General features: G+C 37.5%; 1 protein-coding gene across 2 annotated transcripts; it reads left to right on the top strand.

The window, feature by feature from the left end:
• Positions 1 to 345: 345 nt before the first annotated feature.
• Positions 346 to 21,142, top strand: DRAM1 (DNA damage regulated autophagy modulator 1). 2 transcript variants are annotated; one of them, XM_064513825.1, is made up of 8 exons: positions 346 to 644; positions 5,949 to 6,016; positions 6,761 to 6,903; positions 10,778 to 10,955; positions 13,755 to 13,813; positions 15,933 to 16,025; positions 16,925 to 16,991; positions 18,357 to 21,142. In XM_064513825.1, exons 1-7 carry the CDS (start codon positions 514 to 516, stop codon positions 16,949 to 16,951), a joined length of 699 nt encoding a protein of 232 aa, XP_064369895.1. In that variant the 5' UTR covers positions 346 to 513; the 3' UTR covers positions 16,952 to 16,991; positions 18,357 to 21,142. The 2 variants fall into 2 exon arrangements, with proteins under 2 accessions (XP_064369895.1, XP_025975596.1); XM_026119811.2 differs by lacking the exon at positions 16,925 to 16,991.
• The last annotated feature ends 4,639 nt before the right edge of the window (positions 21,143 to 25,781 follow it).

Raw genomic sequence — 25,781 nt, 5'->3', positions numbered from 1 at the left:
AATAAATAAATAAATAAATGGAAACACTGGATTTCCATCTTAGCTTTTAAAGCTCCCCATGAACGCCTACACCGCGGGAAACCGCCACGGAATACAAGACGCTGCCAAACGGGGCCATCCCGGCCGGACCCTCGCTCCCCACCGCACCGGGCGTCACCCAGGAGGGTGGAGGCGGCCGTTAGAGGCCGTTGGTGGCCGTTAGGCGCGGCGGGCGCGGCTCGCGACGCCCCCGCGGCACGGGCCATCGCGGCGACTGCCTCCGCGCGGGAGCGCTGAGGAGAAACGAAAGTGAAGGGCGGGCGGCGGGGAGGGGAGGGACGGGGCAGCCCCGGCGGCGGCGGCGGCGGCAGCGCCGCGCCGCTGCCGGGCGGGGGAAGGCAGGCGGGTGGGAGCCGGCCGGCGGGGCGGGAGGTGTCGCCGGTGCCGCCCGGCGTGTCCCCGGCGTCTGCCCTGCGCTTTCTGACTTTAGGGAGCCGCCACAGAGCCCGCTCGGCCCCGAGGCTGCCGCGGGGGATGCGGTGCTTCATGCCCGGCGTGGCTTTCGTGCCCGCTTTGCTCGTCACCTGGTCCTCGGCCTCCTTCATCATCCCCTACGTGGTGGCCGTGCTGGCGGGTCACATCGACCCCTTCGTCCCCTACATCAGGTGAGGCGGCGGTGGGTGCGGCGGGGCGAGGGGCAGCGGGCGGGCGGGTTGCGGGGGGCGAGCTGCCCGCCGGCGCCCGATGCCAGGCGGCGGCCGCAGCCGGGAGGTGCCGAGGGGCGCCGGCTCCGCCGAGGGACCCCGCCGCTGCTCGTGCGCCCCGCGGGCGGGGGCTGGCCTCCCGGCACGGCTGCGGTGCCCCAGGGCGGAAACGCAGCGGCGGCGGAGCCGCGTGTGTGGCCCCGCTGTTACCGGCAGCGGGCGAAGGAAGGCCGGGGCGACAGAGCGGGGCCTCGCTGGGGGGCACCGGTCACACCTCTAACGCTCACCCCTCCCTGATAGCCACAGGCCGACGGGTGTGGTAAAAAAAAGATCTTTAAAGGTTTTCTGCTGGGGTCAGAAGTATGCAGCAGGCCTAATCCTGGCGAAACTTAGGTTGCCTGCCCTTTCTGTAAGTGGTGTAGTATCTCCAGAAGTGGGCCAAAGTGGTGACATGTCTTGAAGTCCGACGTGCACACACAAGCACAGATTTTTAAAAGCCGAGCATAGTAGTAGTTGTAAAAGACTCCCCAAGATATGATTACCCTCTGGTTTCTGCCACCTCAGTCGTTCAAGCACAGTGCTTTAGAAATCACTGTACTGACTCTGTGAACATTTACATCTAAATAATAAAGTTATTAGCCCATAGCTCTTAATAGATTAAAAGTGACCCGCAAATGGGAGAATGGTTCTGATGTTTCAGAGGATCTGAAAAAGCTTTTCAAATACATGTTTCAAGCTAGATTAGACCCAGTTCCTTGACTGGCTCTATGGACATGCATAATTTCATAAGGCTGCTAACCTGAGTTATGCCTGCATGTAAATTTGCTTGAAAGTTTAGGTCTGTGATCATAAGCGAGATAGTGCAAATGGCACTGCAGCCCACAGGAAAGTTGACCTTCATTCAGAGTGAGCCAAAGAAAGCTGGGCTTCATGCTTGTGTTAGCAGAACTTTCTAAGGTAGATTATCTGGCCAGATCTGGACTTGGCTCTCAGAAAGCTTTGTTCTTGTCCATTCACAAATATCATACTGCCTTACCTATTGTGATTGTAGTTATGCTCTTCCATGCAAATACATACACAGTGTTATTGACACAGAAGTGCTTATAGCCAGTGCAATTTATCCCTGGTACAGCAAGGACATAAACCAGATGATGTAACTGTGTTGTGCTCAGAAGGATTTGGAGGTCCTCTAGTAAGAAACAGCTGAATTTGACAAAGGATGGTTCTTATTGTCGCAGTGTAAGTCCAGTCCTTTAATAAAATATATGAGCAAACTGGACACTTTTTTCTGTATAACTGTTCTTTACATAGCATAGCATAGCATAGGTATTCATAGCATAGATATGTTGACTGTAAGTGTGATTCTTTTCAAAGACCTAGCCCAAACCTACAAGTTGCAGCTCTGTAACTGGTGAAGGTATCCTAGCTGTCATAGTTATATAAATATGAAGCTGTGCACAGGTACAATCTAACTGAAAAAAATCATTCTTATCTTTGAACTGAGAAATCACAATAAATATCCACATACCTTTATAAAAACAACAGAGATGAGACTGTGTCAGTGATTTAAAAATAGTGCATGCCTTCTTGTTTTACTAGTAAAAAGTTTTAAATACGACAAATGTCTTGTGTATTTTAAATCCTTTTAACACAAAATTTGGGTGAAAGCTTGACAGTTGGTGAACAATTTTTAATACTTCTAAAGGCAGCTGATCTTGGTAGAAGGGGCATGCAATACACTTGGGAATAATATGACTCCTGCTAAATAGTTAGGCCAATAGTCATAATGTAGTTCATGTTCTTTTATAATGATATATATATATATATATTTTATAATGATATATGATATATATGATTTTATATATATATAAAATATATAATTATATATATCATATATTCTTTTATAATCTTGCCTTAGCCTAAGAAGCTGAATCATGGAATTAAGAACATGATCTAGTGAAAACTTCGATAGAAGAGAAAGAGGAAGAATGTTGCAAAATTTCAGTTGTGCAATATCCTAAAATGAACTTTAAAAATAAAATGAAGTTTGTGTGGGTAAACTCCAGTTAGACAAAGGAGAAAAATACTGACAAATTTTAGTTCAACATTTCTGAAATTCTTATTTAGATTCCTGAAGTACCTGGTGTTTGTCTTGAGGTAACTTGCTCATTTTATTTGTTTACCATGTAACAGCTGTCACAGTGAGAGAAAGGCCACATCTACCTTTGTCATGGAAACTGTGCTAATGTCTTATCAAATAGACCATATAAATACATTTCTAGGTAGACAAAAATTAATATAATTTTAGTTATTCTTGCACCTGAGGCCTAGAAGAGTATTTGGTTGTGCCTAGATGAGCTTTTTTTGCTCATGGTACTCAAAATCCAAACTAATTTGGATGTGCTGGGATGACTATTTGATGGTTTGAATTCTCAGTGAAAGACTTAAGGGAATTTCCCAAAAGACAATTGCTGTCAGTTGGTACCTCTAGATCAGTCAGATTCCTGCAGGCAGAATATAATCTGCTAATTCCTACTTTAAAAAATTCAGGATTTCACAGAGAAATAGTTTAACTTTATGATGGGCATATAGAAAATTTGAAGATGGTGAGTCTTTGGCCCTAAAATATTTACTCTCTTTCTCCTCTACTTTCTCTTCTTTCTTTCAACTATTCAGAAGACTGTTTGACTTAGAAAAATTCTACTTCCTGAGACAATGACACAAATACTGTCATTTTGATACCAGGTTATTTAATTGTCTTTTCCATGATGGCTGTGCTCACCTATGCACTGTTCTAAATTAAATGAACACAAGTTTTTGTTTCATATGTGCCATTTTATTTTTTCATTTTCATTAAAAGCAATAGCTATCACTGAATACCTTTATTTTTTTTTCTGAAACTACAGACCAGAAAATCCCAGAAGTAAACGAAACATATATCTAAGTCTTCATTTAGCCTTAGGGATTTTTTAGTAGAAAGTATGGTGATTGTGTCCTTAAAAGTCCAGTGCAGTACTTTGTAAATACATTTTAGGTATGATAAAATATTCTTGATATGAAATTACTTGAAAAAATGCATCTAGCATTGTTGAGTTTAAAAAACAGTAATGCAAAATTCCCTATAAAGCTTTAGCTTGAGAAAAGTTTGATTAAAACCAAATGGAGTTAAGTGCAATTTCAGCTTATTTGGATTGTTCTTTTGATGTGAAGTGTTCCAAGAACTTCAAATGGCTGCTTTCTTTGCATGTCCCAATTCCATTCTTTTCTCACCTAAAGCACTTCAAAAGCTTTGAAGTGATCACAGTCCAGTACTTAGCAACGAACGGTTTCTGATTTGCAAAAGTCCTTCAAGATTGTCACAAGTGGCTCAGTTTTTAAGTGAAGTCCTTTGTCGTATTTGTAAAAACACTCCAGAAAGGTGAGCAAAAGATATGAAATTCAAGGTTAAAAAATGGGTAGATGAGGCAAGGACTAAAATGATTTTTAGAAACGTCAAACAGAAAGGTGAGAGTCACCATATGGTTTCCATCAGTTCCACTATCAAAGAGAAACAAGAACAATGCAGAGTGCATGTTGTAGCAAGTCTTCAGAAAGCATATCAAGAAGATATAGATGAACAGGGATTGCTAATGCTCAAGAAGCTGTGAAAACGTGTCTAAAAGCTTGGGTATCCCAAGCTTTTGCTGTTTAGGATTTGGAAACAATCAAGTCAAAAGGAAGTATAAGATTTTCCTCTATTTGTTGCATCAGCTTTTCATAGAAAAGGATTCCTCTTACACTTAGCTTACTCCCATTCTTGACAAATCAGTTTAACAACTGATTACACAAATACTTCTGTAACATACATGCAGACTGAGAGAATGTAGTTTCTAAGAAACTAAATCCTTTGATATGCTCTAGTTTTCTAACATGAATAAACACAATTTTTAAAAAGTTTCTTTAAAAATGGTTACCTATTTAGAGTGCTTTCTCTTTTGGATGCTACAGCTCAGGCATTCATTCTGAGCACCTGTCCTTTTGGCTGCAGTCAGTGATAGGTTCAGATGCATAGCACGGAAAACTAATCCAGCCTCCCTATTGGAATCGGTAGGATTTATCTGATCAAAACACATAAAATGTCTTTACCTGGTATCTAATTATCCCATCAGACACCTAAGAAAAAGTTTCATTCTCAGGGCCTTTGCTCAGTTTCCCCCTAACTTTGGCATTAGCTAAAATCCTTACAGATTTAGGTTTCTGACAATAAAGTTCCTTTGGATGCATCTGTTCACACACACACAACCATGCCTCTTGGTGTTGGTGACTAACTGAGAATCCAGCTCACATCTGAGCTCTGTAAGGATTTACAAACTACATACTTTCAAGTGGCTTGGCTGTCAGAGCCTGATCTGACAGCTATTCTCAGACTGGCTGCACCTTAAACAAGACACAGTAGGGCAAAGAGGCGATGATATTGCACTTATTCCTATTTCAACAGAATACTCACCTAGCATGAAAAAATCCTGCTTGAGGGGACTTGAACCTACATACTCCCAGAATTACACCCTTCCCACTAGGCAAGAGCATTCTCTGGTATGGGTATTTGTGTGGGTGTTCACACATTTGCAGGGAAAAAGGGAAAAAGATTCTCTGAGTGTCCTTTTTTGAGGATGTTCCATTTTCTATGTAATATATTTTTCATATAAATATGTATGTATGTATGCATACATATACATTCTGTAGATATTATCGCTTTCATGCTTTGTCTGGTCCAGTGAACTTCCAATTATTTCCTGCAAGGAGGAACAGCTTTAGCAGAAAAGACTTACAACACCTCAGGCCTAGAGTACTCTTAAGTTATATCTCCATTAGTAAATTAAACAATGCCTAGGCACATTCCTAGGCATTGGAACACAGTTGCTCTCCTGGGGTAAAATCCTCTCAAATCAGGAAATCAAACCCAATTCTCTAACATTTTAATATGTCATTTATGTAACCATTTATGTCATTCATGAACAAAGTATCCCAATCCATCGCATCTCTACACATTGCATACAGAAAAGGAAGAACATAGCTCAAATATTATGCTCTAAAACTGTTTTCTTTCTGAAAACAAAGATTCAGTAATACAAATAAAGCTTAAGTATAAAGTATGTGACATTCCAATTTATATGTTTACTGCAGTTCACACAGGTGACATTACTTTTGGGGTTTCATGTGTACATCTCATTTGTGTTTCACGGATTTCAATTAACTTTTAATTTCTTCTTTCTCTTCTTGCTTTAGTGACACTGGAACAAAACCTCCAGAAAGTGGTATCTTTGGTTTTATGATTAATATTTCATCAGTTTTAGGTATGTATAATGTACTTGGTCTGAATACAACAGAGAAATGAAATCTAGCAAAAGCTGCCTGCTTATATTGCAGTCCACACAAAATTCTACAAAAAAAGTACTCCACACACTTCCGATAATATCATCCAGATGCAAGCAATATCCAGAGGGCCAGTTCCTTGAGGCCAGTAAGTGAGGAGGTGTTTGAACCATTTCTCCTGTCTCTTAAGAGCATCTCATCAGTGCAAAGTAGTCAACGCAGCTGAAAATAAGAAGTTGGAGAAAGATGGCATAATTAGCATGCACCAACTGTATCTCTGACGGAGGGAGTCATTAGGTTATAGGGTACCGCAGAAAGGGGAAAAACAGTGATGGAACAACACTTGACTTTCTCTGTGAGATGCTTACTCTTCCGCTAAGTATCTACAGAATCTGAATCAGGGAGTATGGCATTTCCTCTTCACTTTTAGGGGATAGAGGATAAAGAGCTGAGTAACTCTGTGCACATGTACTCCCTAAATAGCCTTCATGGAAAATTAACATCCAATATTTTACCTTCTCTAAGGGTCTCATTCAGGCACAGTGACTTGATGTGTTGTGTATAATATCTTACTGCCTTGACAAAGTTACCTGATTTATTTGTCCAGCTGTAGATAGACTGAAGCAAAGTTTTGTGTTGTCAAACTGTTACAGTATTGTTCTTTATAGAATCCAATGTAAGACATACATGATCATTAAACAAAATATGTTTTTTTGTTTTTTTAGGTGTAGCTACAATGTATATCAGATATTTAATAGTAGAAAAGCAAAATGGGTCATCACACTTTATTAGTTCTTCATTCAACATACTTTCATTATGTATTGGACTGATGGGTTGTGCTGGAATGGCCATTGTTGCAACTTTTCAGGTATGATCATTAATTTCAGATCATAAATAAAACTTAAGTTGTTTTAGCAGTTATACAATCACATAGATTAAAATGGTTAACATTATCCCAGTGTGGATACTTGGCAGAAGGAGTAAGAATATCTTGCTCCTGACTTCTTTTAGTAGCTTTAAAAAGACAGATTTGGTTTCTCCCTGTAAACTAGATTTTTTGCTTGTACAGTAATGCCAGTGAGGGGTTTTGTGTGTGCTTGTCTTGTAACATGTCTGTACCAGAAAATATCTTACTATAGATGCTTTTACTGTAAAATTTTTTACTGTAATAATTTTTATTATACAAGTTTTGCTATAAAAAGCTTCTGCTACTAACAGTTTAGTTTGCTTACAGTCAGCTAGGGCAGAATAAGTCAAACTACGAAAAGCACCTTTATTTTCATGTGGATAGTAGTGCATACATTAGCAGCATTTTCTACAGAATAAACTAGATTTAGCTGACAGGTTAGCACTTTGAACACAATATTAGCCCATTGTTCTGAGCTTGGAGGAGCTGGAGTAACCATTAATTCCTTTGACAGAGCCATTTAGAACTGCTACTTACTTTACCAGAAGGGGTAAGACATCTCGTTATGAATCATAAAGAGAGTCCAGCCATCAGTGTCTGAAAGAAATTTCAGTGGAGAGAGAAAATGATGACACAAAGGATTCCTTTCACCTTTTCTAGTGAGCAAGCATGTAAAACTGACACAAGAAAGGGGTTAGGACAATTCCACTGAAAAATTCAACTCAGAATCAAGTCAAGTTTAACTGGCAGATAGTATAAGGTGTTTCCTTTAAATCCATGGAAACAGCTGATTTATCTCTTTTAAAGGGTGTTCTACCTTGGAGAACTTTTTGGTAAATACTGTTGTGCTCATACACTGAGCTGACAGTGTACAGTTATCTGTAATGAAGGATCTGAGAAGGCTAGTAGTAGGCAACCAAAGAACACTAAGGAGAAACTGAAAATAAAGATTCTCAGGGCTTCAGCAGCCAATATAATTTTGCATGTAGTTGACATGGTATTTTCAGACAAAAAAATCTCCTCCTTAGACTGGTATCTTGCTCTTTTTAATTTTACCTCCAGGCAGCGGGTGGATAGCAAACACTATAGGCGCTGCAGTGTTCAGGCATGTATTCTGCTTTTAAAATATCTGTACTCTTACTGGTTAGATTTATATGTGGCACAAAAAAAAATCACTTGTTGGGGGACAGTGTCACTTGACTGAAATAGAAAACAAACCCAGCTTCAATAAGAAAAAGACAAATCCAATATGCAAAATAGTTTGGGAAAGTCAGGGAAGTAGAAACTTTGGCTCTAAATTTTCAAGAAGGGCCCACTGACGGTAATAATATTGATTCTTATCTTTTGTCTGTCATTGCCTGTTCATAGACTGCTTCCTCTCTTTAATTTTTCTTTCCTCTGCTTTGACCTTACTTTGCATGTTAGGTGCAGCTTGTAGGAGAGTTTCAGAACACAGTAAGGATCTAATCTAGCTAAGGATCTAATCTAGCAAATTTTTAAGCATGCCTAATTGGCCAGGAAGATGGAAATGGCAGTTTACAAGTCTTGGGTCTTTCAGCTATACGGTATAGTGAGCAACGAGTGAACAGTACACTCTTATCCCCATTTACTAGCAGAAGAACTGAGACATGGAGAGGCTGTGAGGTTTGTTCAAGGTCAAGTGATTGCTCAAGGTTGGGAAACCAAAGCAGAGCTGGAATTAGCAGTTATGTTTCTTTAGCATTCAGCCTCATCCCTGTAACCAGTGGGTCATGCAGGAAATTGATATCCATGTGCACTGTTTGTTTCTTAACACTTTTTTTTCCCCCAGCTGGTGATCTAACTCCATATCTGAGTACTGTAGTAGAGCTGGTTGACCCTATGGGATGTCAATTTATTTTCTCTCTCCCCAAAGCAAAATATCTAGTTTGTTAAAAAGACTTCAGTGTGAAATTTCACTGTGAATATTTAAGGTTTGCTTTTATTTGTACAAATCTAATGCCATTTGTGGTGAGTCTTTTAAGTAGCATAATTGTGAGGAAAATTTTTTCCCTCCTTTTGCTTCAAGGTAGAATACGATAGGCAACATGGGGTTTTAATGGTACCACCCTCTGAACACTTATCAAAAATGAGAAAAAGTGTGGGAGAAAACACTACCAGTGTGTCCCCTAAAAGCAAAAGAGAAAATAAACAATGGGCATGAATAAGAAATTTGTTTTCCGTTTTAAATAGCACAAAGCTTGAAATACAGAAATGAAAGACAGTGGAGGAATAGCATTAAAAAGATGATTGGTCATGGAAGAAAAAAGCCCTCAGCCCTTAATGAACAAGGCAAAGTAAAAGCCCAGGTCTCAGTGGGCCTGTTTTGCCTTCTAGATATTACACATGATTAAAAGAGAGCACCCTGTCTTTGACTAGAAGGCTTAGGAGGACTACTGCATCAGACCTAGCAATGGTTCCCATGGTTCTGTAGGAGTTGTGTGTGATGTGGTTTGTAGGGAAGCTCTGAGAGTTTGGTAGGAACAAGAGTGAGAGTTATGTTAGAAAAGTTCTATATATTTTCAATGGCAGTGAATGCAAAGCCGAAGTTAAACTTGCCTAATGCTTTCCGTATGAAATCCTGTTGTTCCTATAAGGAAGACAAAAGGTAGGACAGGAGAGGAAAATGCAAGTATATATGAGAAGCCACTTAAATACCTTTGTGAGGTATTTAACATGCTTTAAAATCTGACAGAACTTAATACATCACAGAGAGATAGAGAGGGGAGTGAGAAGGAAGAAAAGCACAGGGAAAGAAAATAAAAAACAACGTATGAAGATAATCACCATTAGAAGGAAAAGAAAACAGTGTCCTCCAGCCAGGAAGGATATTAAAATATATAATAAAAGGATATTGATATGTTTTCAGGAATCACTAAAATAGAACTTTTGTAGGTCAGATCATATCACATGTTTTGGTATGCTCTGGTGGCAGAAAACAGCTTTAAGGCCAGCTTATCTGTCTGGCATTGGATTCCAAGGTAGCGTATGTTAGTATTTGTAATTTTTTGAAACATTTAGAGTTAGAGAACTTCTGTGGAATCTTTATGTGTTTTATTATTGGAAGTTCTACTTGTTCGTGTTTAAAGGAAAGAACCTTCCATAGGTAGGGTATTACAAAAATAGAAGCTACATGTAGTGATACAGGAGTTTTATCCTCGCTTTCACCTGATGGAGAAATTGAATAGAAGTGGCTGATGATGTGGGAAAGAGTAAAATGGCGGAATAGTTCAATGAGTTGGCAGTGGAAGTCCTTCATGTCAAGAGCTTACTTTGGGAAATGCTTTTCTTTAAAACATATAATTAATTTTCTGCCAACTCATTTCCTGGAGCCTTGTGGCTGGCCACTGAAGAGGAGGATAGAGCTATAGCAGTCCCAGTTTAGATCAGCTCCCATGAAACCTCACTATTAGTTCAAGTATGGCCACACAAATACAGATTCAGCTTTCAACATAAAAGGATGAAAATTTTTGGCAGAGAAGAGCGAAAAAGGAGGTAATGGAACCTCTTAAGGAAAACACAGCCCAGTTCCTGTTTGTGCAATTAGTAGTTGGTAATAGTCCAATTGTTACACAGCATTAAAACTGATCTGTGCTTTTCCATGTTCTAACTTTGATCTGATAACTTTGGACATGGTTGGAAAGCTACTCTTTCTCCTTTTTCTTTCATCTTACCTGTGTGGACTCTTGGGAGAAGGGACTGTGTCCCACTGTTTGTTCATGCCCAGCATGATGTGGCTACAGTCTTGTCAGGGCTCAATGACTCCTACCACTGCACAAGCAGTAACAGCTAACCATTGTACTGATTCTCTTTCCAGGAGCTGTCTGTTCCCAGTGTCCATGACATAGGAGCTTTGGTGGCATTTGCCTCTGGTGTTGTATACATTACACTTCAGTCTATTATCTCTTACAAGTCCTGTCCACAATGGAACACTTACCTTGCGTGTCACATAAGGATGGCCATATCTGTAATATCATGCATTGCTGTTATTCCCAGTATCCTTTATGGTTTATATCACTGCTTTCCCTTTACATGGTCATGGTTTTCCTTTTAAGTTAAACCATTGCTGATGAAGGATGAAAATGAGATTATAGTCTTTGCTTTCTTAGGGTTTATACTTCTGCTATCATAATGCATATAGTATGCTGAGACACTCTTGATAATGTGAAGGTGAACTTCAGGACCTTTCTAAAAACAGTATCTCAGCTTTCAGTGGTATATTTAAGTCTAATGCCCCAGTGTTCTTCATAGGAACATACAATACTTCAGGTTGGAAGGGACCTCAGGAAGTCAGCTAGCCCAGCTTCCTAACCTCCTTCATTTTATGCAGAAAAGCCCACAATAGCGGGCACAGCTTCTAGAATGAACCTAGTGCACGTACATATAAAATACGGTCCATGGCTCTAATTTTAGACCAACACCTGCCTAACATCAACCACTAGAATCTATGCTATAATCTGCTGCTGATTGCTTGCATAATGGCATCCATTATATTTTGCAGAGTATTTTTGGCAGAATGGACAGGAAAATGGGCATAAATATAGGATGGTGGATTATTTGGTCTCTAAACCAAGCAGTGGCAGCTTTTCATCTGTGCCAATGGTCCCCAGTCTTTGATACTCCACACAGAGCAGTGCTGAGCAAGAATGTGCCACAGGCAAAAAATATTTTTCTCCCTTGTTAATATATGGAGGCTGTCAACACCATGGAAGGGTGTCAGAGCAGCATGTTACCCTTCAGTTTGGAAACTACTGCTGCATATCTTTGTCTTCCTGACTAAATCCAATAACCAAATTCACATTGTTGTAAGAAGAGCAGAGTAACACCATGTTTTTAAGTTTCTCTTTTATGCAACATATATACATAAACTAAATGCAAAGGGGCAATTGTCACCCTTTCATATGCATATGCACTCATCTTCTCATTGGTAAGTATTTCTGAAGACCTTATTGCATCAGGTGAAACAGCATGCAATTACTAAAGTGATTAATTAATTCAGAAAGCAGAATATGATACAGCATTCTTATGTCCTCAGCTCCTCTTATTCATAAAAGTGAAATTCTTAGTTTACTGTATGACTTGACCTATACTTCAGTGCAAGCTATCAAGATCTATAGTTTTTACTTTCACAGCTTCTCTATTTCCTAGTGGTGAATGTCCAAAGTATATCGCATGACTAACCTGCATTGCTATTATGAAATTATCAAGTGCACTCATTTACCTGCTGTCTCTTGTCAACACTTTTCTTGCAGCTGGTTTAAAGTATAGTTATTTCTAGGAGCCTTGCCTACGAGAAAAGATTAGAAAGACTCATTTGTAAACCTGTTAGCAGATCTTTCACTAGGAACACTGAGCTATATATGTTATGATATTTGGAAACTGAAATTTGGACTGAAATGCAGAACCTAAAAAGGCAGAGTTGGCAAATTCTGTACAGACATTGAAAATGAAATAGTTGGTGACATATCACATGATCTGTGACACTGCATTGTTTTCTTCTGATGGCAATTGCAGGAACAAGTTGCAGGAACAGGAACTTTATATGAAATTATTGTAAAAGAAAACTTATTTTTTAATAAGAGGTTAATAAGGTTTAAGTCATAAAGCTTAATTTTTATACAAATAAAACATGGAAATTTACAGAGTGATAAAACTGTGATTTGGTTATGAGCCCACTGCATTCTTGATGTGTTAAGATCGATTGAGAAGATAATGTTCCTATGTAAATTAATTGTCATTAACTACTTGATCCGACCCACAGAAACCAAATCTACCAAAAATAGTTTACCTCTGACAATTATTTTAAGTTTTTAATTCATTGTAGAATAGTGAAGCATATATAGAAGATTTTTCTATAAAGAATCTGAATAAGCTGTAGAAAACCAGATCACTACCTATGGAGCTGGGCTGAAATTCAGTACAGCAGTTGACAAGTGAACCAAAGTGAAACTAATTTTTAAGCTTCAGACTGAAAATCTTTTGGGTTTTCCTCTCACCATGATGCTGCCTTGCCTTCAACACTTGACTGTTTGGTAGCTGATACCCTGTCTACTCCTAACCAAAGGTAGAACCATTGTCCTGAGAATCTCATTTCCATGTCTTCCTCTTTACTTTGAGATACACAAGATTTCCTTTAACCCCAAGTTGATAGTTTGGATCTTGTTGGTTGGTGCTCAACTAGAAGGCTTCATTAAATAACTCCCTGAGAGGCTCACTCAACACACTGATGGGCTTTTCCCACAGCTTGCTGAAATCAGTGTCACCCCATTGCTTTTACTGGGCTTTAGGTGGTCTGCCAATGACAAAACGTGGTCAGAGCAGATCATCACGTCAGCTGTCCAGCTGCAAGTTTTTGGTTTCAGCAGCTGTGAAAGGGCTTTTAAAGAGAGCCCTAGTCCTTAGCAAAAAATTTTTTAAAAAGTCAAGGCACCTACTGTGGACCTATGGAAAGCAACATGGTTCTCCTTGCAATGCAGGAACTGCTTCCACAGTTCAGTCATGAATGTGATCTAAGGATTTTTTTCTTCCTGCCAAGAATGTCCCTCTTTGCCCTCTGTGCTTTGGAAGAACCACCAGAACCCTTTATTTATTCAGAGATATGTTTTGATTGTTACTATCAGTTACCTTTAAACTATATTTAATATACTTTTTCTTAATATTTTGATTTGACATTCTGGTTGTTCAGGATCTCCTGTATTTCAGAAGGGGTAGATGGGGAGTTTTATAAACAGATGCATTTTCACTGTTAATCATTAAACTTCTATAGTTTCCTTTACACTGTTTTTTTTTCTCAGTGATTGTGTTTGCTTCACAAATTTCCATGACAAAAATTCATTGGATTGCAAATGAAAAGGTAAAAACTCATTAACTTATGAACTTAATTCTGTATCATATTATCTTGGGTGTGCTCTTAAGTTTACCTAAAAGTGTATAGCATTGCAAATGTCTCAGAGAATTTAAATAGTACTTTATCATAAGTCTCACCAATTTTACAATATTAGTTTTCTGTTATTTCTTCATTAGAAAACTCTTTGTGGCTTCTTTAAATAACTGATTGGCAAGTCTTAAGACGTTTACCCCTACAACAAATTGTAAAAACCAAACAAACAAATAAACAACCCCCCCCCCCCCAAACCTTTCTGGAAGTGAGTCATTCTACTTCCTTTTGCAGTCACTTTTCTGAAAATGGACTTTATACATATGAAACAAAAGTGGACCTTCAACTTGATTCTGATTTTTTATTTTTACAACATTGGCTTTCTCAGCTTTTTCACTATTCCTTTTAAAACAATTTTTACTATTGTGGTAAACATTGCGGGTCTGATATAAGGCATACTAAAGTCAGTATCAGGCATTTGAATCAATTTCAAGGGTCTTAGAATGATACCTGTGAAAGATAATTTTTATTTTTGGACAAACTGTACCACATGAGGGTGGACTTTCTCCAAAAATCAAGTTAAATAATGTATTGAATGTGCCTTGCCAGAAGAGTTTAATATAAGCAACCAAGGCAAATGTACTTAAGGAGAACAGTGGCAAGGCAGCTGTGAGATAAATCTTCACAAGTTAGATAATTTTAGTAATATCTACCTCTTGAGTTTGTTTTTTACTGGTGATGCAAGGGATGCAGAATGTTTTTAGTGAAACAGATGGCATATTTTAGCTGAAAAGAAACACTGTACATTCTGTTTGTGTCATATATGATGGCCTACTTTCTTGTCAGGAAACGTCAAACAAGGGTGGCCATCCGTTTTAAAACATCATGAGTGCTTACTGTAGGGGATAGTACTATTCAATTCAGTGGCTCTGAGTAAAAGCTTTGAATGTGGGCCACTGTATTTCACTTTGATATCCTTCACATAAGAACTAAATATTTTTGAGGTAAAAATTATATTCAAGCTACTTTTTGATCCTCTACTAATTGTAGTTTTCTTGTACTATCTTTCATGTTAGCATACAATACATACTGCTTAATGGTAACGTATGCAACTTTGATAGGTACACTCATTGTTCTCCAAGACTAGATCTGTAATAACTTTTATACAACAGGATAGTGGGATGATTTTGATGAGTCATAAGTCCATATAATGTTTGTTGAACTTACAAAAGGAAACTTTCCTTTATTTGCTTATTTAAAAACATCTTTATAAACACTTGATCTAACTGCAAGTGAAGTGTCTTGAAAAATCAGATTTCATTTCCCTTTGAAATATAACAGCATAGCATTCTGCAACAATACAATTTGTTATACCTTTTGTAAAACAAACACAATGACTTCTTCAAGGGAAAAATATACTTAATTTTACTGAGTGTATGTGGCTTATAAGATTGCTACTTTTGCTATTGCTTTTTTTTTCATTTATCTTACTGGTGGTATAAGCTGTGTGTATTTGAATACACTTCTATGTATTTGAATATTATTGCTTTGTCTATTATTATGGTAGAATTGGAACCCCTAAACAAAGGACCAGGAATCTATTATGCTGTATGTTACATAAGCATAGAACCCAAATCATTTACACTTGGAAGTTAATGGATTCCTTTCTCTACTCATTCACTATTTTTTAAGGATCAACTTTTCAGAGCCCCGGAGCCCTCAGCTCCTGACGGATTTACTGTAAACTCCCAACACCTTGCTCCCTTTTGGCATCCTAGGACTCTATGTAATTGATGTCCTTAAAAAGCCTTTCAAACATTCATCATCAGGGTTCACACACTTGGAAGTTGTCATCCACAATAATAAGTAACCAAATATAAAAACTGATTTCATGCCATAGACTGAAAAATAGGACTAGAAGGGTGTTTTTTCTTAATCAAAATAGTAAGAAAAGGATAATGCCAGAAGTTAGCACTCCCCATATTTCAAAATATTTCTGCTGTGTACACTAATGAGATTTTTTTTTTTTAGCATTCCACAATTATTTAGCTGAACTGTTTTATTTGAATGTTTATTTTATCTCTCATTCCATCAGGATTATGTTTATCATTTTGTGAGTGCAGTCTGTGAATGGATAGTGGCCTTTGGTTTTATCTTCTTCTTTTTCACCTTCATTAGAGATTTTCAGGTTGGTATCTACATATTTTGGCAGTGGCTAAGAAGTGCTATGAATTTTGTTGTAATAGCAAATGCAATAGAAAGTTACCATTCTTAACTGAGCTAGAGATATCAAAGCTATAGACAAAGAAATTTTGTCACTTACAGAGCTGATTTCTGTCTACCTAATGAACATTTTCCCTCTCAGTTTTAAAACATAAGAATAAATGTAATGAAAAAGTTTAATAGATGCCTGATCTTGAAAATGGTTCAATAAATTAATATCTTATTTATTAAAGTTTTTAGAAACAAGCCCTTTAAAAGTGATATAATACTAAAATAAGCAGTGCCACTAAAATTGCATTTCTTTCTACCTGTGGCATTTTCTGTGATAATTCAGTGCATTTCAGCCAGAGTTGTTTCTTTTCTTTTTAAAAGTTACACATTTTGATGTATGTTCCCTCACAATGTGAAGAATACCAAATACTGTATAAATAGTATTGACATGAAAACCTTTTGGTGTGGATAGCTGGATATGTGCTACAGATAGTTCAGTTTCTGGTGATGTATCTAAACCAGCTTTAAGGAAGAGAAGATATTAGATTATCTAAAAAGAACATAGCTTTATATGATTTGTAAAAGGCATGACTTGAACTTATTTTCTTAAGCTTTCCCTCTGCAACCCTTGCTGTTTACACAGTATGTTCTACGTACAGAGTTTCAAGGGTTTTTGGTCCTCTACAGGGATACAAAATGATAAAAATATGAACGTGTCAGACTTAACCTTGGCAAAAGAACTTTGGGGGGGGGGGGGGGGGAAAAACCAAGAAACCATTCCTCCTGACAAATGCCATGTGGAGATTTGAGGACAGAACCTCCTGGATATTGCAGTAGGAGTTAAGAGAATTATGGCCTCCTTGTTTTTCTCAGACTTTTGGATATTCGAGTTCCTCATAACATTGTTGGATCTGTGCAAAAGTGGAGAAGAGACCTTAAGGTAGAAAAGACTTAGAACTGCAGTTTTATATCATAATTACACAGATTGAATGAGTCAGTTTTAAGCACTGTGAATGTCATATCCCATAGGTCTTTCATGAATACCATTTAAGACATTGCCTCACACCACAAATCCCAGAAAGTTAAAAACTATAAATCCAAACACTCGCATAACTGCACAACTGATGGGGATCACATATGTGGGCCAGTGGGTGCTGTGATAAATTGCTGGAAGCCATATCCAGGAGTTGTGGAGATGGGAAAAGAGGAAAACTAGTGAGAATCCTCTAAGTCCTTTGGCATAAAACTAAAGCTTGAGATCAGATCATGCAAGACTTTGTTATTAATTTATTTGCTTCTTCACTTATGCACTCACTCAGCAGGGAAGTAGTTAACATATATAGAAATCGGTGTTCAGCTAAAGATTCAGAGTTAACATGCACTTTGCTAACTGATATCATTCATACATCTCTACAGCAGTTTACATTTAGTTGATGGTATTGGGTAGACCACAGCTGTAGGACTTTTCCTTATTAAAATGAATGTTAGATTCTGCAGAATGAGACACATTCCGGAAGAAGTACTTGTTCAAAATTACACAATGAATTACCTTAAAGAAGTGTAATTGCCTTCCAAAACCGACAAAACTACTGAAGTAGAAAGGATTATTACAATACAGAAATTATACTTCAAAATTATAATGACACTTCAAAAAACAGTTTTTTCACCATAACATTTACCATTTGTCTCTTTGGATATTTATTGCCAGTGCATCACACTCTGATCTCTATACATAGCATGGTGTCTGTTTTATCACCAGGGAGACTCTCCAATGTCGGTGATACAATTTGCAGACAATGTTATAGTCTTCAGAATAGCTGAATTAACATATAGGGCTGCTTCAAATCACAGATCCCAAAGTGTTCAACATTAAAAGTTTAAGCAAATGTAAACACTGTGCACCTAATAAATATTAGAAAGCAATATAATTAAGTAAAAAATGTATCTATAATTAAAATAAATAAAAAATGTATCTTAATTTACAGGCTATGAAACAGCATGAAATCTAATGTCAGTATTTGACAATGACAGATTATATCTTACCAGAGCACTGCAATGGGACAGTGAGATTTTTAGATTCCATCCTCTTACTGTCCTAACCACTCCATACAGAAAGCCAAAACATTAATTCGTAAAATGTTTTGAACACCAAATTCTGAGAAAAAATAACCCTTCCCTTTTTCATTTCTCACAATATGTGTTTCACTTAAACATACTAACTTTTTTGTTGTATCTCCCCATGCTTTGTATCACAGAACTATGAAATTAATTTCTTAAGGTGATCTTGCTGTATTTTTTCTTTTAGAGAGTTTCTTTAAGGATATCAACAGAAATGCATGAAGACTGCTGATCCTGGAGAAAATTATATTTTGTATAGATGAACATTTTAGAATTGTTTTTATTTACATAAAATGTTGCAGAGGAACAGGGATTTTCAAAGGTGAAGAACCCATGCCATTAATTCTGCAACATCTACAATAGCATCCAACAAAACATTTTAAATACTAGCAAGTTTCCTGCATTTCCTTCCCCCTGGCTGGGGCTCTCTTTTTATACTATTTTGTAACTTTTTTTACTGTCTGATATATTAAAACTACCATAATAGAAGAAATCTGTAGCGGCACTTCAAAGGCTTTTGGAGATGTGGATCTCCTCAGCTCTTCTCTTTTGGACATATCCATATTTTTTTTATTTGTTACATTCTAATTAGTGGCATTAGTTTTAAACTTTAGAAAGTACATTTTTCAGATTGTTCGCAAAGTCTAAAGAAAATGCAAAACACTAAATTCATTGAATTCCTACTCTGTTAAGTTGCAAGAACTATGTGAAAGAAGATGTGAGCAGAAGCAGGCATCTTTGTTTCAAGACAGGAAATTAATAGTGGACTGCAACACTATGCTACTTGTTTCTGACAATGGACATTGTATACAAATATAAATCCTAGGAGAAGTTTAAACTATACTGCTTGCAAAAATGTTTTCTAATCATCACTGCAATGAATGTTGTAAACGTCTACCCTCTCCACTCTATCCATTGCTGGCCATAGGAAGCTTAAAATTGAAGTGAGAAGAGAGAGGAACAATGAAATTATATTTATGCAAGACCTAGTAAAGGGAAATCTTACTGCCATTTGGTTAATTCTGAGCAAACATTTTCCAGTCTGTGTTTTAACCTACAATGATAGAATGAAGAGAGCCTTCGCAGAGTCTTTGGGAGTGAATGGAAAACAAGAGGCACTGAAGTCTTCAGTTATATGTGTATTTTTATACATATATAAAACTGGAAAAAAATCCTGGAGAGCTTCTACAGTTAAGATATGGCATATTTGCTGCTATAAACTTCTGTGATGAAAGGACTGGAAGGGAACTTTATGGCACTAACTGAAGAGTCAAATGTTACAAGTATGTGGAGGCAAAATGGTCTTTCATGGACTGATTCACTACCTCCATTTAATGCACTAACCACTCAGCTATCAATCAAGTTCTGTGAAAATTACAATTGCCATGCTCTATCACAGGTTTATGCAAAAATTGCTGATTTTCCATGAGATAAAACAAATGTTTTCTTTGGAAAGTGCTGTCTAAGACTAGTCATCTGTTGGTTTTTCCTTTAATGTGTATTTTAAACTGTACCAAATTCAGCTGCTTCACAAATTAAAGAGTCTGTGTTTTCTTTATATGTTCATCCAAATGAAAACAGTGAGAATGTTTTCCAGTGGCAGCTTTACTTTCTATAGCATTCAGGTTATTTTGTAGGTGTTTGTAATTATGATCATGTTGAAAATCAAATCTAGTATAGATTGATGCAAGAGTTGTGTCATGCTGATTAGGTGTCCCAGAAAGGGCACACATTCCTTAGAGTGCCAGGTCAGAAATACTTTTATACCCCACAAGAAAATGTATACCAACCATATAAAAAGTGACAACATGTTATTTTAAAGACAATGTTAAGAAAAGACCATTTTTCTTAGCATATTGTGTATTTTTCTCCCAACTCTTTATTTCTAGCTTTCTCAAACTTGGGTGTAAGAAGCTTGAACTTGTTTTTTCAAATTATATCAGATTTCAGCTCATCAATTTACAGAACTCTTTACAAGGATAAATGAAATCTGTTAATTTGAAGTTCAGCCTTCTGTAATACTTACTGTGTTTTTACAGTGAATCCAAGTCCATTTACAGAAGAAAAGAATTCTTTGTTTTGCTCTGATTTAAATAGGAATCACCACAGAACGAACACTGAAGAAAGAGCATTAAACAGTTCCCCATAAGAGGCTCCTAACACAGGCTCATACTTAGTCTCTTAGAACCCTGTCTTCTTCAAAATAATCCATATTCAGCCTGCTTATCTTTACATTGTTTACAATTTCCTAAAGAAAAAAAAGAGAACTTTTTCAGAGAAAGTGGCTGAATGAAGATTTTTTTTTTTTGCTGAAATCAAAGTGTTAATTCAAGCATTCAAGCACTAATGTAGCTGAATGAAATCCTTCTTCCTTTTTTGTGCTTTATCATCATGCATTTTATATAAGTTACATTTATGACCAAAAGAATGCATCATCAACAATTTACTTTGTTTAATTCATTAGGCTGAAAACATCAGCATGCCTAAACATATGAATTCAGACAAAGGATTATTACTCTTTAATTTGTGCAGTGAACAAATACTGAAAACATTTTGATATTTCTCTGGCTCCAGGCAGCAAGATCTTTTCAACCAAGATTCTAATTTTTTTTTTCAGTTGAAAGATGAGCTGACATATGGCAGGCAATTAAAAAAAAAAATTATTCTACCCAGTTGTATCACATTAGCTGTGGATGTCTCTTGTAAAATAATACTAATAAATTTGTTACACCCCAGTGATCTCTATAGGTTAGTACAGGTAGTGTCATAATACACTTCTGTTGCTTTGCAACAGCCCATTTTTCCACGACTATTTTTGAATTTCTTAGCCATAAGAAATGTATTTTTTTTCTTGGGAGCTACACTAGAAATATTTTTACTATCTGCTCTGTTTGTCTGATGTTTTCTATTTGTCCATCATGAGTGATTGAAAAACTTCTTTTGTATCAACTACAGTAAATCCCATGACAGTTAGTGTTGTTCTTACTGATTTATGCTGAACCATTTCTTCACCCCTTCCAAAAGTGCAAAGCCTCATATTTTTTAGACTATGCAGCTTGTGTTACTGATGGAATATTACCATTGCAGTCTCTGTCACAGTCACAAATCATGTAGGGATGAAACTCAGTCAACTCAAAATATCTAAATAATGCTTCACCTTAGGACAATTTCACTCTGCTCTTCACTCTCATGTGTGCTGAGCCAGTGATTACCACATATCATGCCTTATTTTTCTCATAAGCTAGTCTAAATTCGTTATTTATGGTCTGCTCTGTTTGCATACTGCCTTATCTCTGACAGCAGCATATGCTTGGTGGCAGCAAAACAATCTTGATAGCAATAGGTTTAGTATTGGGAGGTAATACTGGTTGCAGCCATTTAAGGCAGACTAGAAAGATTCTGGAAATACATGTCAATACTAGCTTTGAACAATGCAATATAAAGTTTTTAGAGAAACTCAAGATCTTGGTATTTTAAACTTGCATAAATACTTAACAGATCTTAGCTGCAATATTGAAATCATATTTTCACACGCCTTCAGGTTTAGAAGGGTCTGCTTGAAGACTTCAGAGTGTTTGGAGTTGTCGAGCTGATCCTAGTGGTTTACTGTGCCCGCTGCAAATATTTTCTCTCCATGAGATCTTGCTGCAACAGTCAGTCTCCTGTAACAGATAGTGAAAGGCAGTACGGTGCTTGGATTTTGAGAAACGGCAGAGTCCATTTCCTTGGAAGAAGAGATAATGTCCCTTTATTTGGGAGAAATTTAAAACTGTCTCCAGGGAAGAGGGCTGAGAATTAGTTGCTCACAGATCTGTCTAGGGTAACAAGTACTCACAGTAAGTCTGTCCAGGTCCTTCAGTTTTTAACCTCAGTTCTCTCCCAGGACTCTTCCCTGGTGATTGATCTGAATCAAAAGTGAGTCCAGTTCCCTTTCCAGCCTCCTTCTGTTTGTAATCTTCTGACTGAAAGTTTTCAGAGAACTTTGCTAAGGCTTCCATTAGCTCCTATCAGAAGGAACTGGTTTATCATGGCAGTTCACAGATTGTGAACTTTATGTAGTGTATTGAACCTCTGCAACAAAACAGGTGAGAACCCCTGCTTGACAAGCTTGTGTTAGTAACCTCTCCAGAATTATTCCTTGTAAGCCATTTCCTATCCTGGGTCACAAAGGAAAAACAAGCTGGAGGTAATACCATGTTGTATCAGGCAAAGTCTCAGGTATGAAATTACTTTCAAATGTACAATTTAGTTGAGTTTAGGAGAATATAAGAGAACTTTTAAAAAAATAGCTTTGTGATCTTTTTCTTTACAAAAAAATTTAAATTTCTTTTGGTCAAATTCTAAATTAAAAGAAAGGTCTAATCAAGAGCAGCATTGTCCTATGTTGTCTGCCAAAATGTGGCTGGTTGATTGCATGTGTCTTTTACGTGTGCCAAATGAATAAAATAAGGAATGTTTCTTAAGGGATAAGTGATCACCTTCAGAGATAAATTAGAAAAATAAAGGAGTGTCTTTGCACAGCGTTCACTCGTTCAACTCCTGTCTCATGCTTTTTCACTGCTAGACCCAGGCCTCATATGCCAGCCTGTGCCTTGGCAAATCCTGTGCCAGCTGCTGCTGTTCCATGTTGCCTGCTTTCCCAAACTGTTGTGCCAAGCAGCGGAAGTCGAAAGAAGAGGCCTGTTAGGAGGCAAGTTTACCCCACCATGCAGGTGGGCAACCACTCCTGTGCACTCATGTGTGCCCAGAGTACAGCAGTGGAGGACACCGTGGAGAGGGGGAAGGGGAAAGGTTGGCTCATGTGTTCTTTTGCTAAGATGTCTGCTTTCACACTGGGAGAGAAGCAAAGTTATCTGCCTCAATATATCTCACAAATTAACTTTAAACCATCAAATACCACAGTTGAAGTTGTGGGGGATGGCTCCTTCAAAGAAATCTGAAAATTAAAGAAATAAATACCTCATAAAGAGGAGTGTCTCTGGTGTGCAAGTTGAAGAGACCTCCGACTCACCAGCAAGGAGAAGGCAGCCAAAGAACACAGGAATGACAGGACCAAAGAAAAACAACTGGCCTCCAAGGTAGACTTTGGGGAGTGGCTCTCTGAATAGAGAACTGTAAGAAATGATCCGTCATCCAAGATCTTAGCAGAAAAGAGCAAGCTATCGACTTGGAAAATTGAACCCCTGTGCTAGGAACTGGCCTAGAGGAAGCTTGTGAGACAGAGCTCCAGGTTCCCTGGCAGGCAGGAAAAGGGATTTTGACTGTGAGAAGACATATGGAGTGAGAAGAAGTAACATTAGAATTAGCTTGAAAATGCTGAAGAGGAAAAATTAGGTTGGTAGGTGAAAGTATTGATTATAGCATTGATTACCTAAGCTTTCCAGAAAATGCAGAAAAATAGATGGTAAACCGTGTGACAACTGGCACAGAGCTCAGATAGTGAAATTACAGCAGCAGAGGTAGATAAAGACATTGATGAAAAGAAAACAACTTTATTCTTTTTGCAAAATAATCAGAAAGATTAAGCCTGCACTCTCTGGAATGCTTTGCATTACTCTGCAATGCTGTGTAGTAGCAATGTAATTCTGAAGCTGTATGAAGGGCAAATATTTAAGGAGGAGGAGGACTGTTTGAACTTATGCCACATTACAGAAGATCAAATAGGAAAGTAATCTAGCTAAGAACTTTAGACTTCCACTGGAAAGGAGGATCTTGATCATTCTTTTTTCATAGGAAAAGGAAGCTGGGAACTCTCACTACTTCTCAGCTGGCTTATTAAGGGTCTACCAACTTCTTGCTGTGCAGATATCTCATGATGAAGGAAAGAAACACTCAGCAGGGCACAACTGCTCCTCGGCCATGACCTAAGCAAGCTCTAAAAGGTTTTCATTTATAATATTTCCAATAGCCTTGGTTTTGATCAGACTCTAACTTTCATAGCTGGGTCTGTCTTTTACTCTGCATTTGTGTATGTGGTCCATGCATATATACATACACATTGTGTATTGGCATGATGAAGCCTGACAGTGGTTAGGAGTCCTGCACGTTGCTCCGATAGGCATTAGTGATAATAATCGCTATATATAGTAAAAATAAAAGTGATTGAGGGTGTTTTTATGAGATTGTGCTGCATTTTCCAAGTGGTACTGTAACATAGAAAGGGTATTTCTCTGATTTTAAAGGGAAAATAGGCAATTTCTGCATTTTTTATGTTCATTTTTCCTTATACGCAATAGATGGCGCTAGTAGACCACATTATCAGTGTATATTTTCCATATTCTGGGAGAAGTTATTGCTTCTAGCATATATAATAGTTTTTTTAGGTAGCTTCAACTGTTTTTAATAGTCATCTAGAGACTTAATTAAATGTTTATTATCTCATTAGGGAACAGCATCAGGTCTGTTCTAAGGTTCCTTGCCATCCCTTTCTGCCTTAATGTAAGTACATTTATTTTGCAACTGCAACATTTAATTTCATAGCAACTTCGCTATTACAGTTAAATTTATCTCAATCGAAGGAGCTACTTGCTATAGTTAGAGGAGGTACAAGTTGCAGTTCAGCTTTCATTATCAAGCTCATTGGAAGTTTTTCCTATATCTTTACAAAGAAGGTAAATGTTATTCAAAAGTTTGAATAGACTATTCTGTCAGTTCTAATGGAGCATCAGAAGACAATACAGACTTTATTTTTGCTGGACAATAATTTAAAAAAGGGCAGAATTTTGAAGCATTTCAAAATTATAGCCATTCCATACCCAGAAACAGTGGCATATCAAATTGTAAAAAACAATTTAAAGATAGCTGCTGTATCCCTTAAAAATGCGCTTTTATTTACATGTAAGTCTGTTTTCAGTTATTCACTGCTTAACTAAACAATTGGATAGCATTTTTTGCATGCCTACTGTGAAGTATGGTTATAATCCAGGCCTCTGAACATCTACTTACATTTCTCTTGTTTTAATAGGAAATAAAGTTTTAAAAAAGCAACATCTTACATATAAATTCAAACACAAAAAATAGCAAAATAACCTAGAAGGTGTGTAGAGCAAACTACTGCTGATAAATAGCTCATGAAAGAGTCTAGCCTTTTGGATTGCACATGCTGCTAAGGTACCTGGCTTCTAGCTTCTTTTTAATCAAAGAGGTGATTGAATTTGAACAAGTTATATAGGCCAGAATTTCTAAACATCCATAAATTTCCATTGCTTAAGCTGAGACATCATAGGACAATACTGAGACATGTTAACATCCAAAATTTCTTTTTATTTTACCTGGTATTATAGAAGTTCAGCATTTTTGGTCCTGAACAAACCACACTGAGCGTAGATATTCCTCTAAAGATGTTGACCTTTATCATGCTGTTTTTCAGGCTCCAGTCTATGAGATAGAGAAGCTAACCTTCCTCAACAGTGTTGCATGGATTTTTAAAATAAATATAGAGAGTGCTTTAACAAAGCAGGAATAGTTTATTACTATTAGACATCTTTAACACAGTGGGACATAAATTCCCCCCTAACACACACTCATGAAATTCATTTTAAGTAGAAGTTACCTTTAAAAGAAGATCTCTTTGATGAACTTCTATACTTTCATCATGAGATTTTTAGGATCT

Source organism: Dromaius novaehollandiae, chromosome 1, assembly GCF_036370855.1.
Source record: "Dromaius novaehollandiae isolate bDroNov1 chromosome 1, bDroNov1.hap1, whole genome shotgun sequence".
NCBI classification, from domain to species: Eukaryota; Metazoa; Chordata; class Aves; order Casuariiformes; family Dromaiidae; genus Dromaius; species Dromaius novaehollandiae.
The sequence above is the reverse complement of the archived record's forward strand: the minus strand, read 5'-3'. Positions and strand labels throughout refer to the sequence as shown.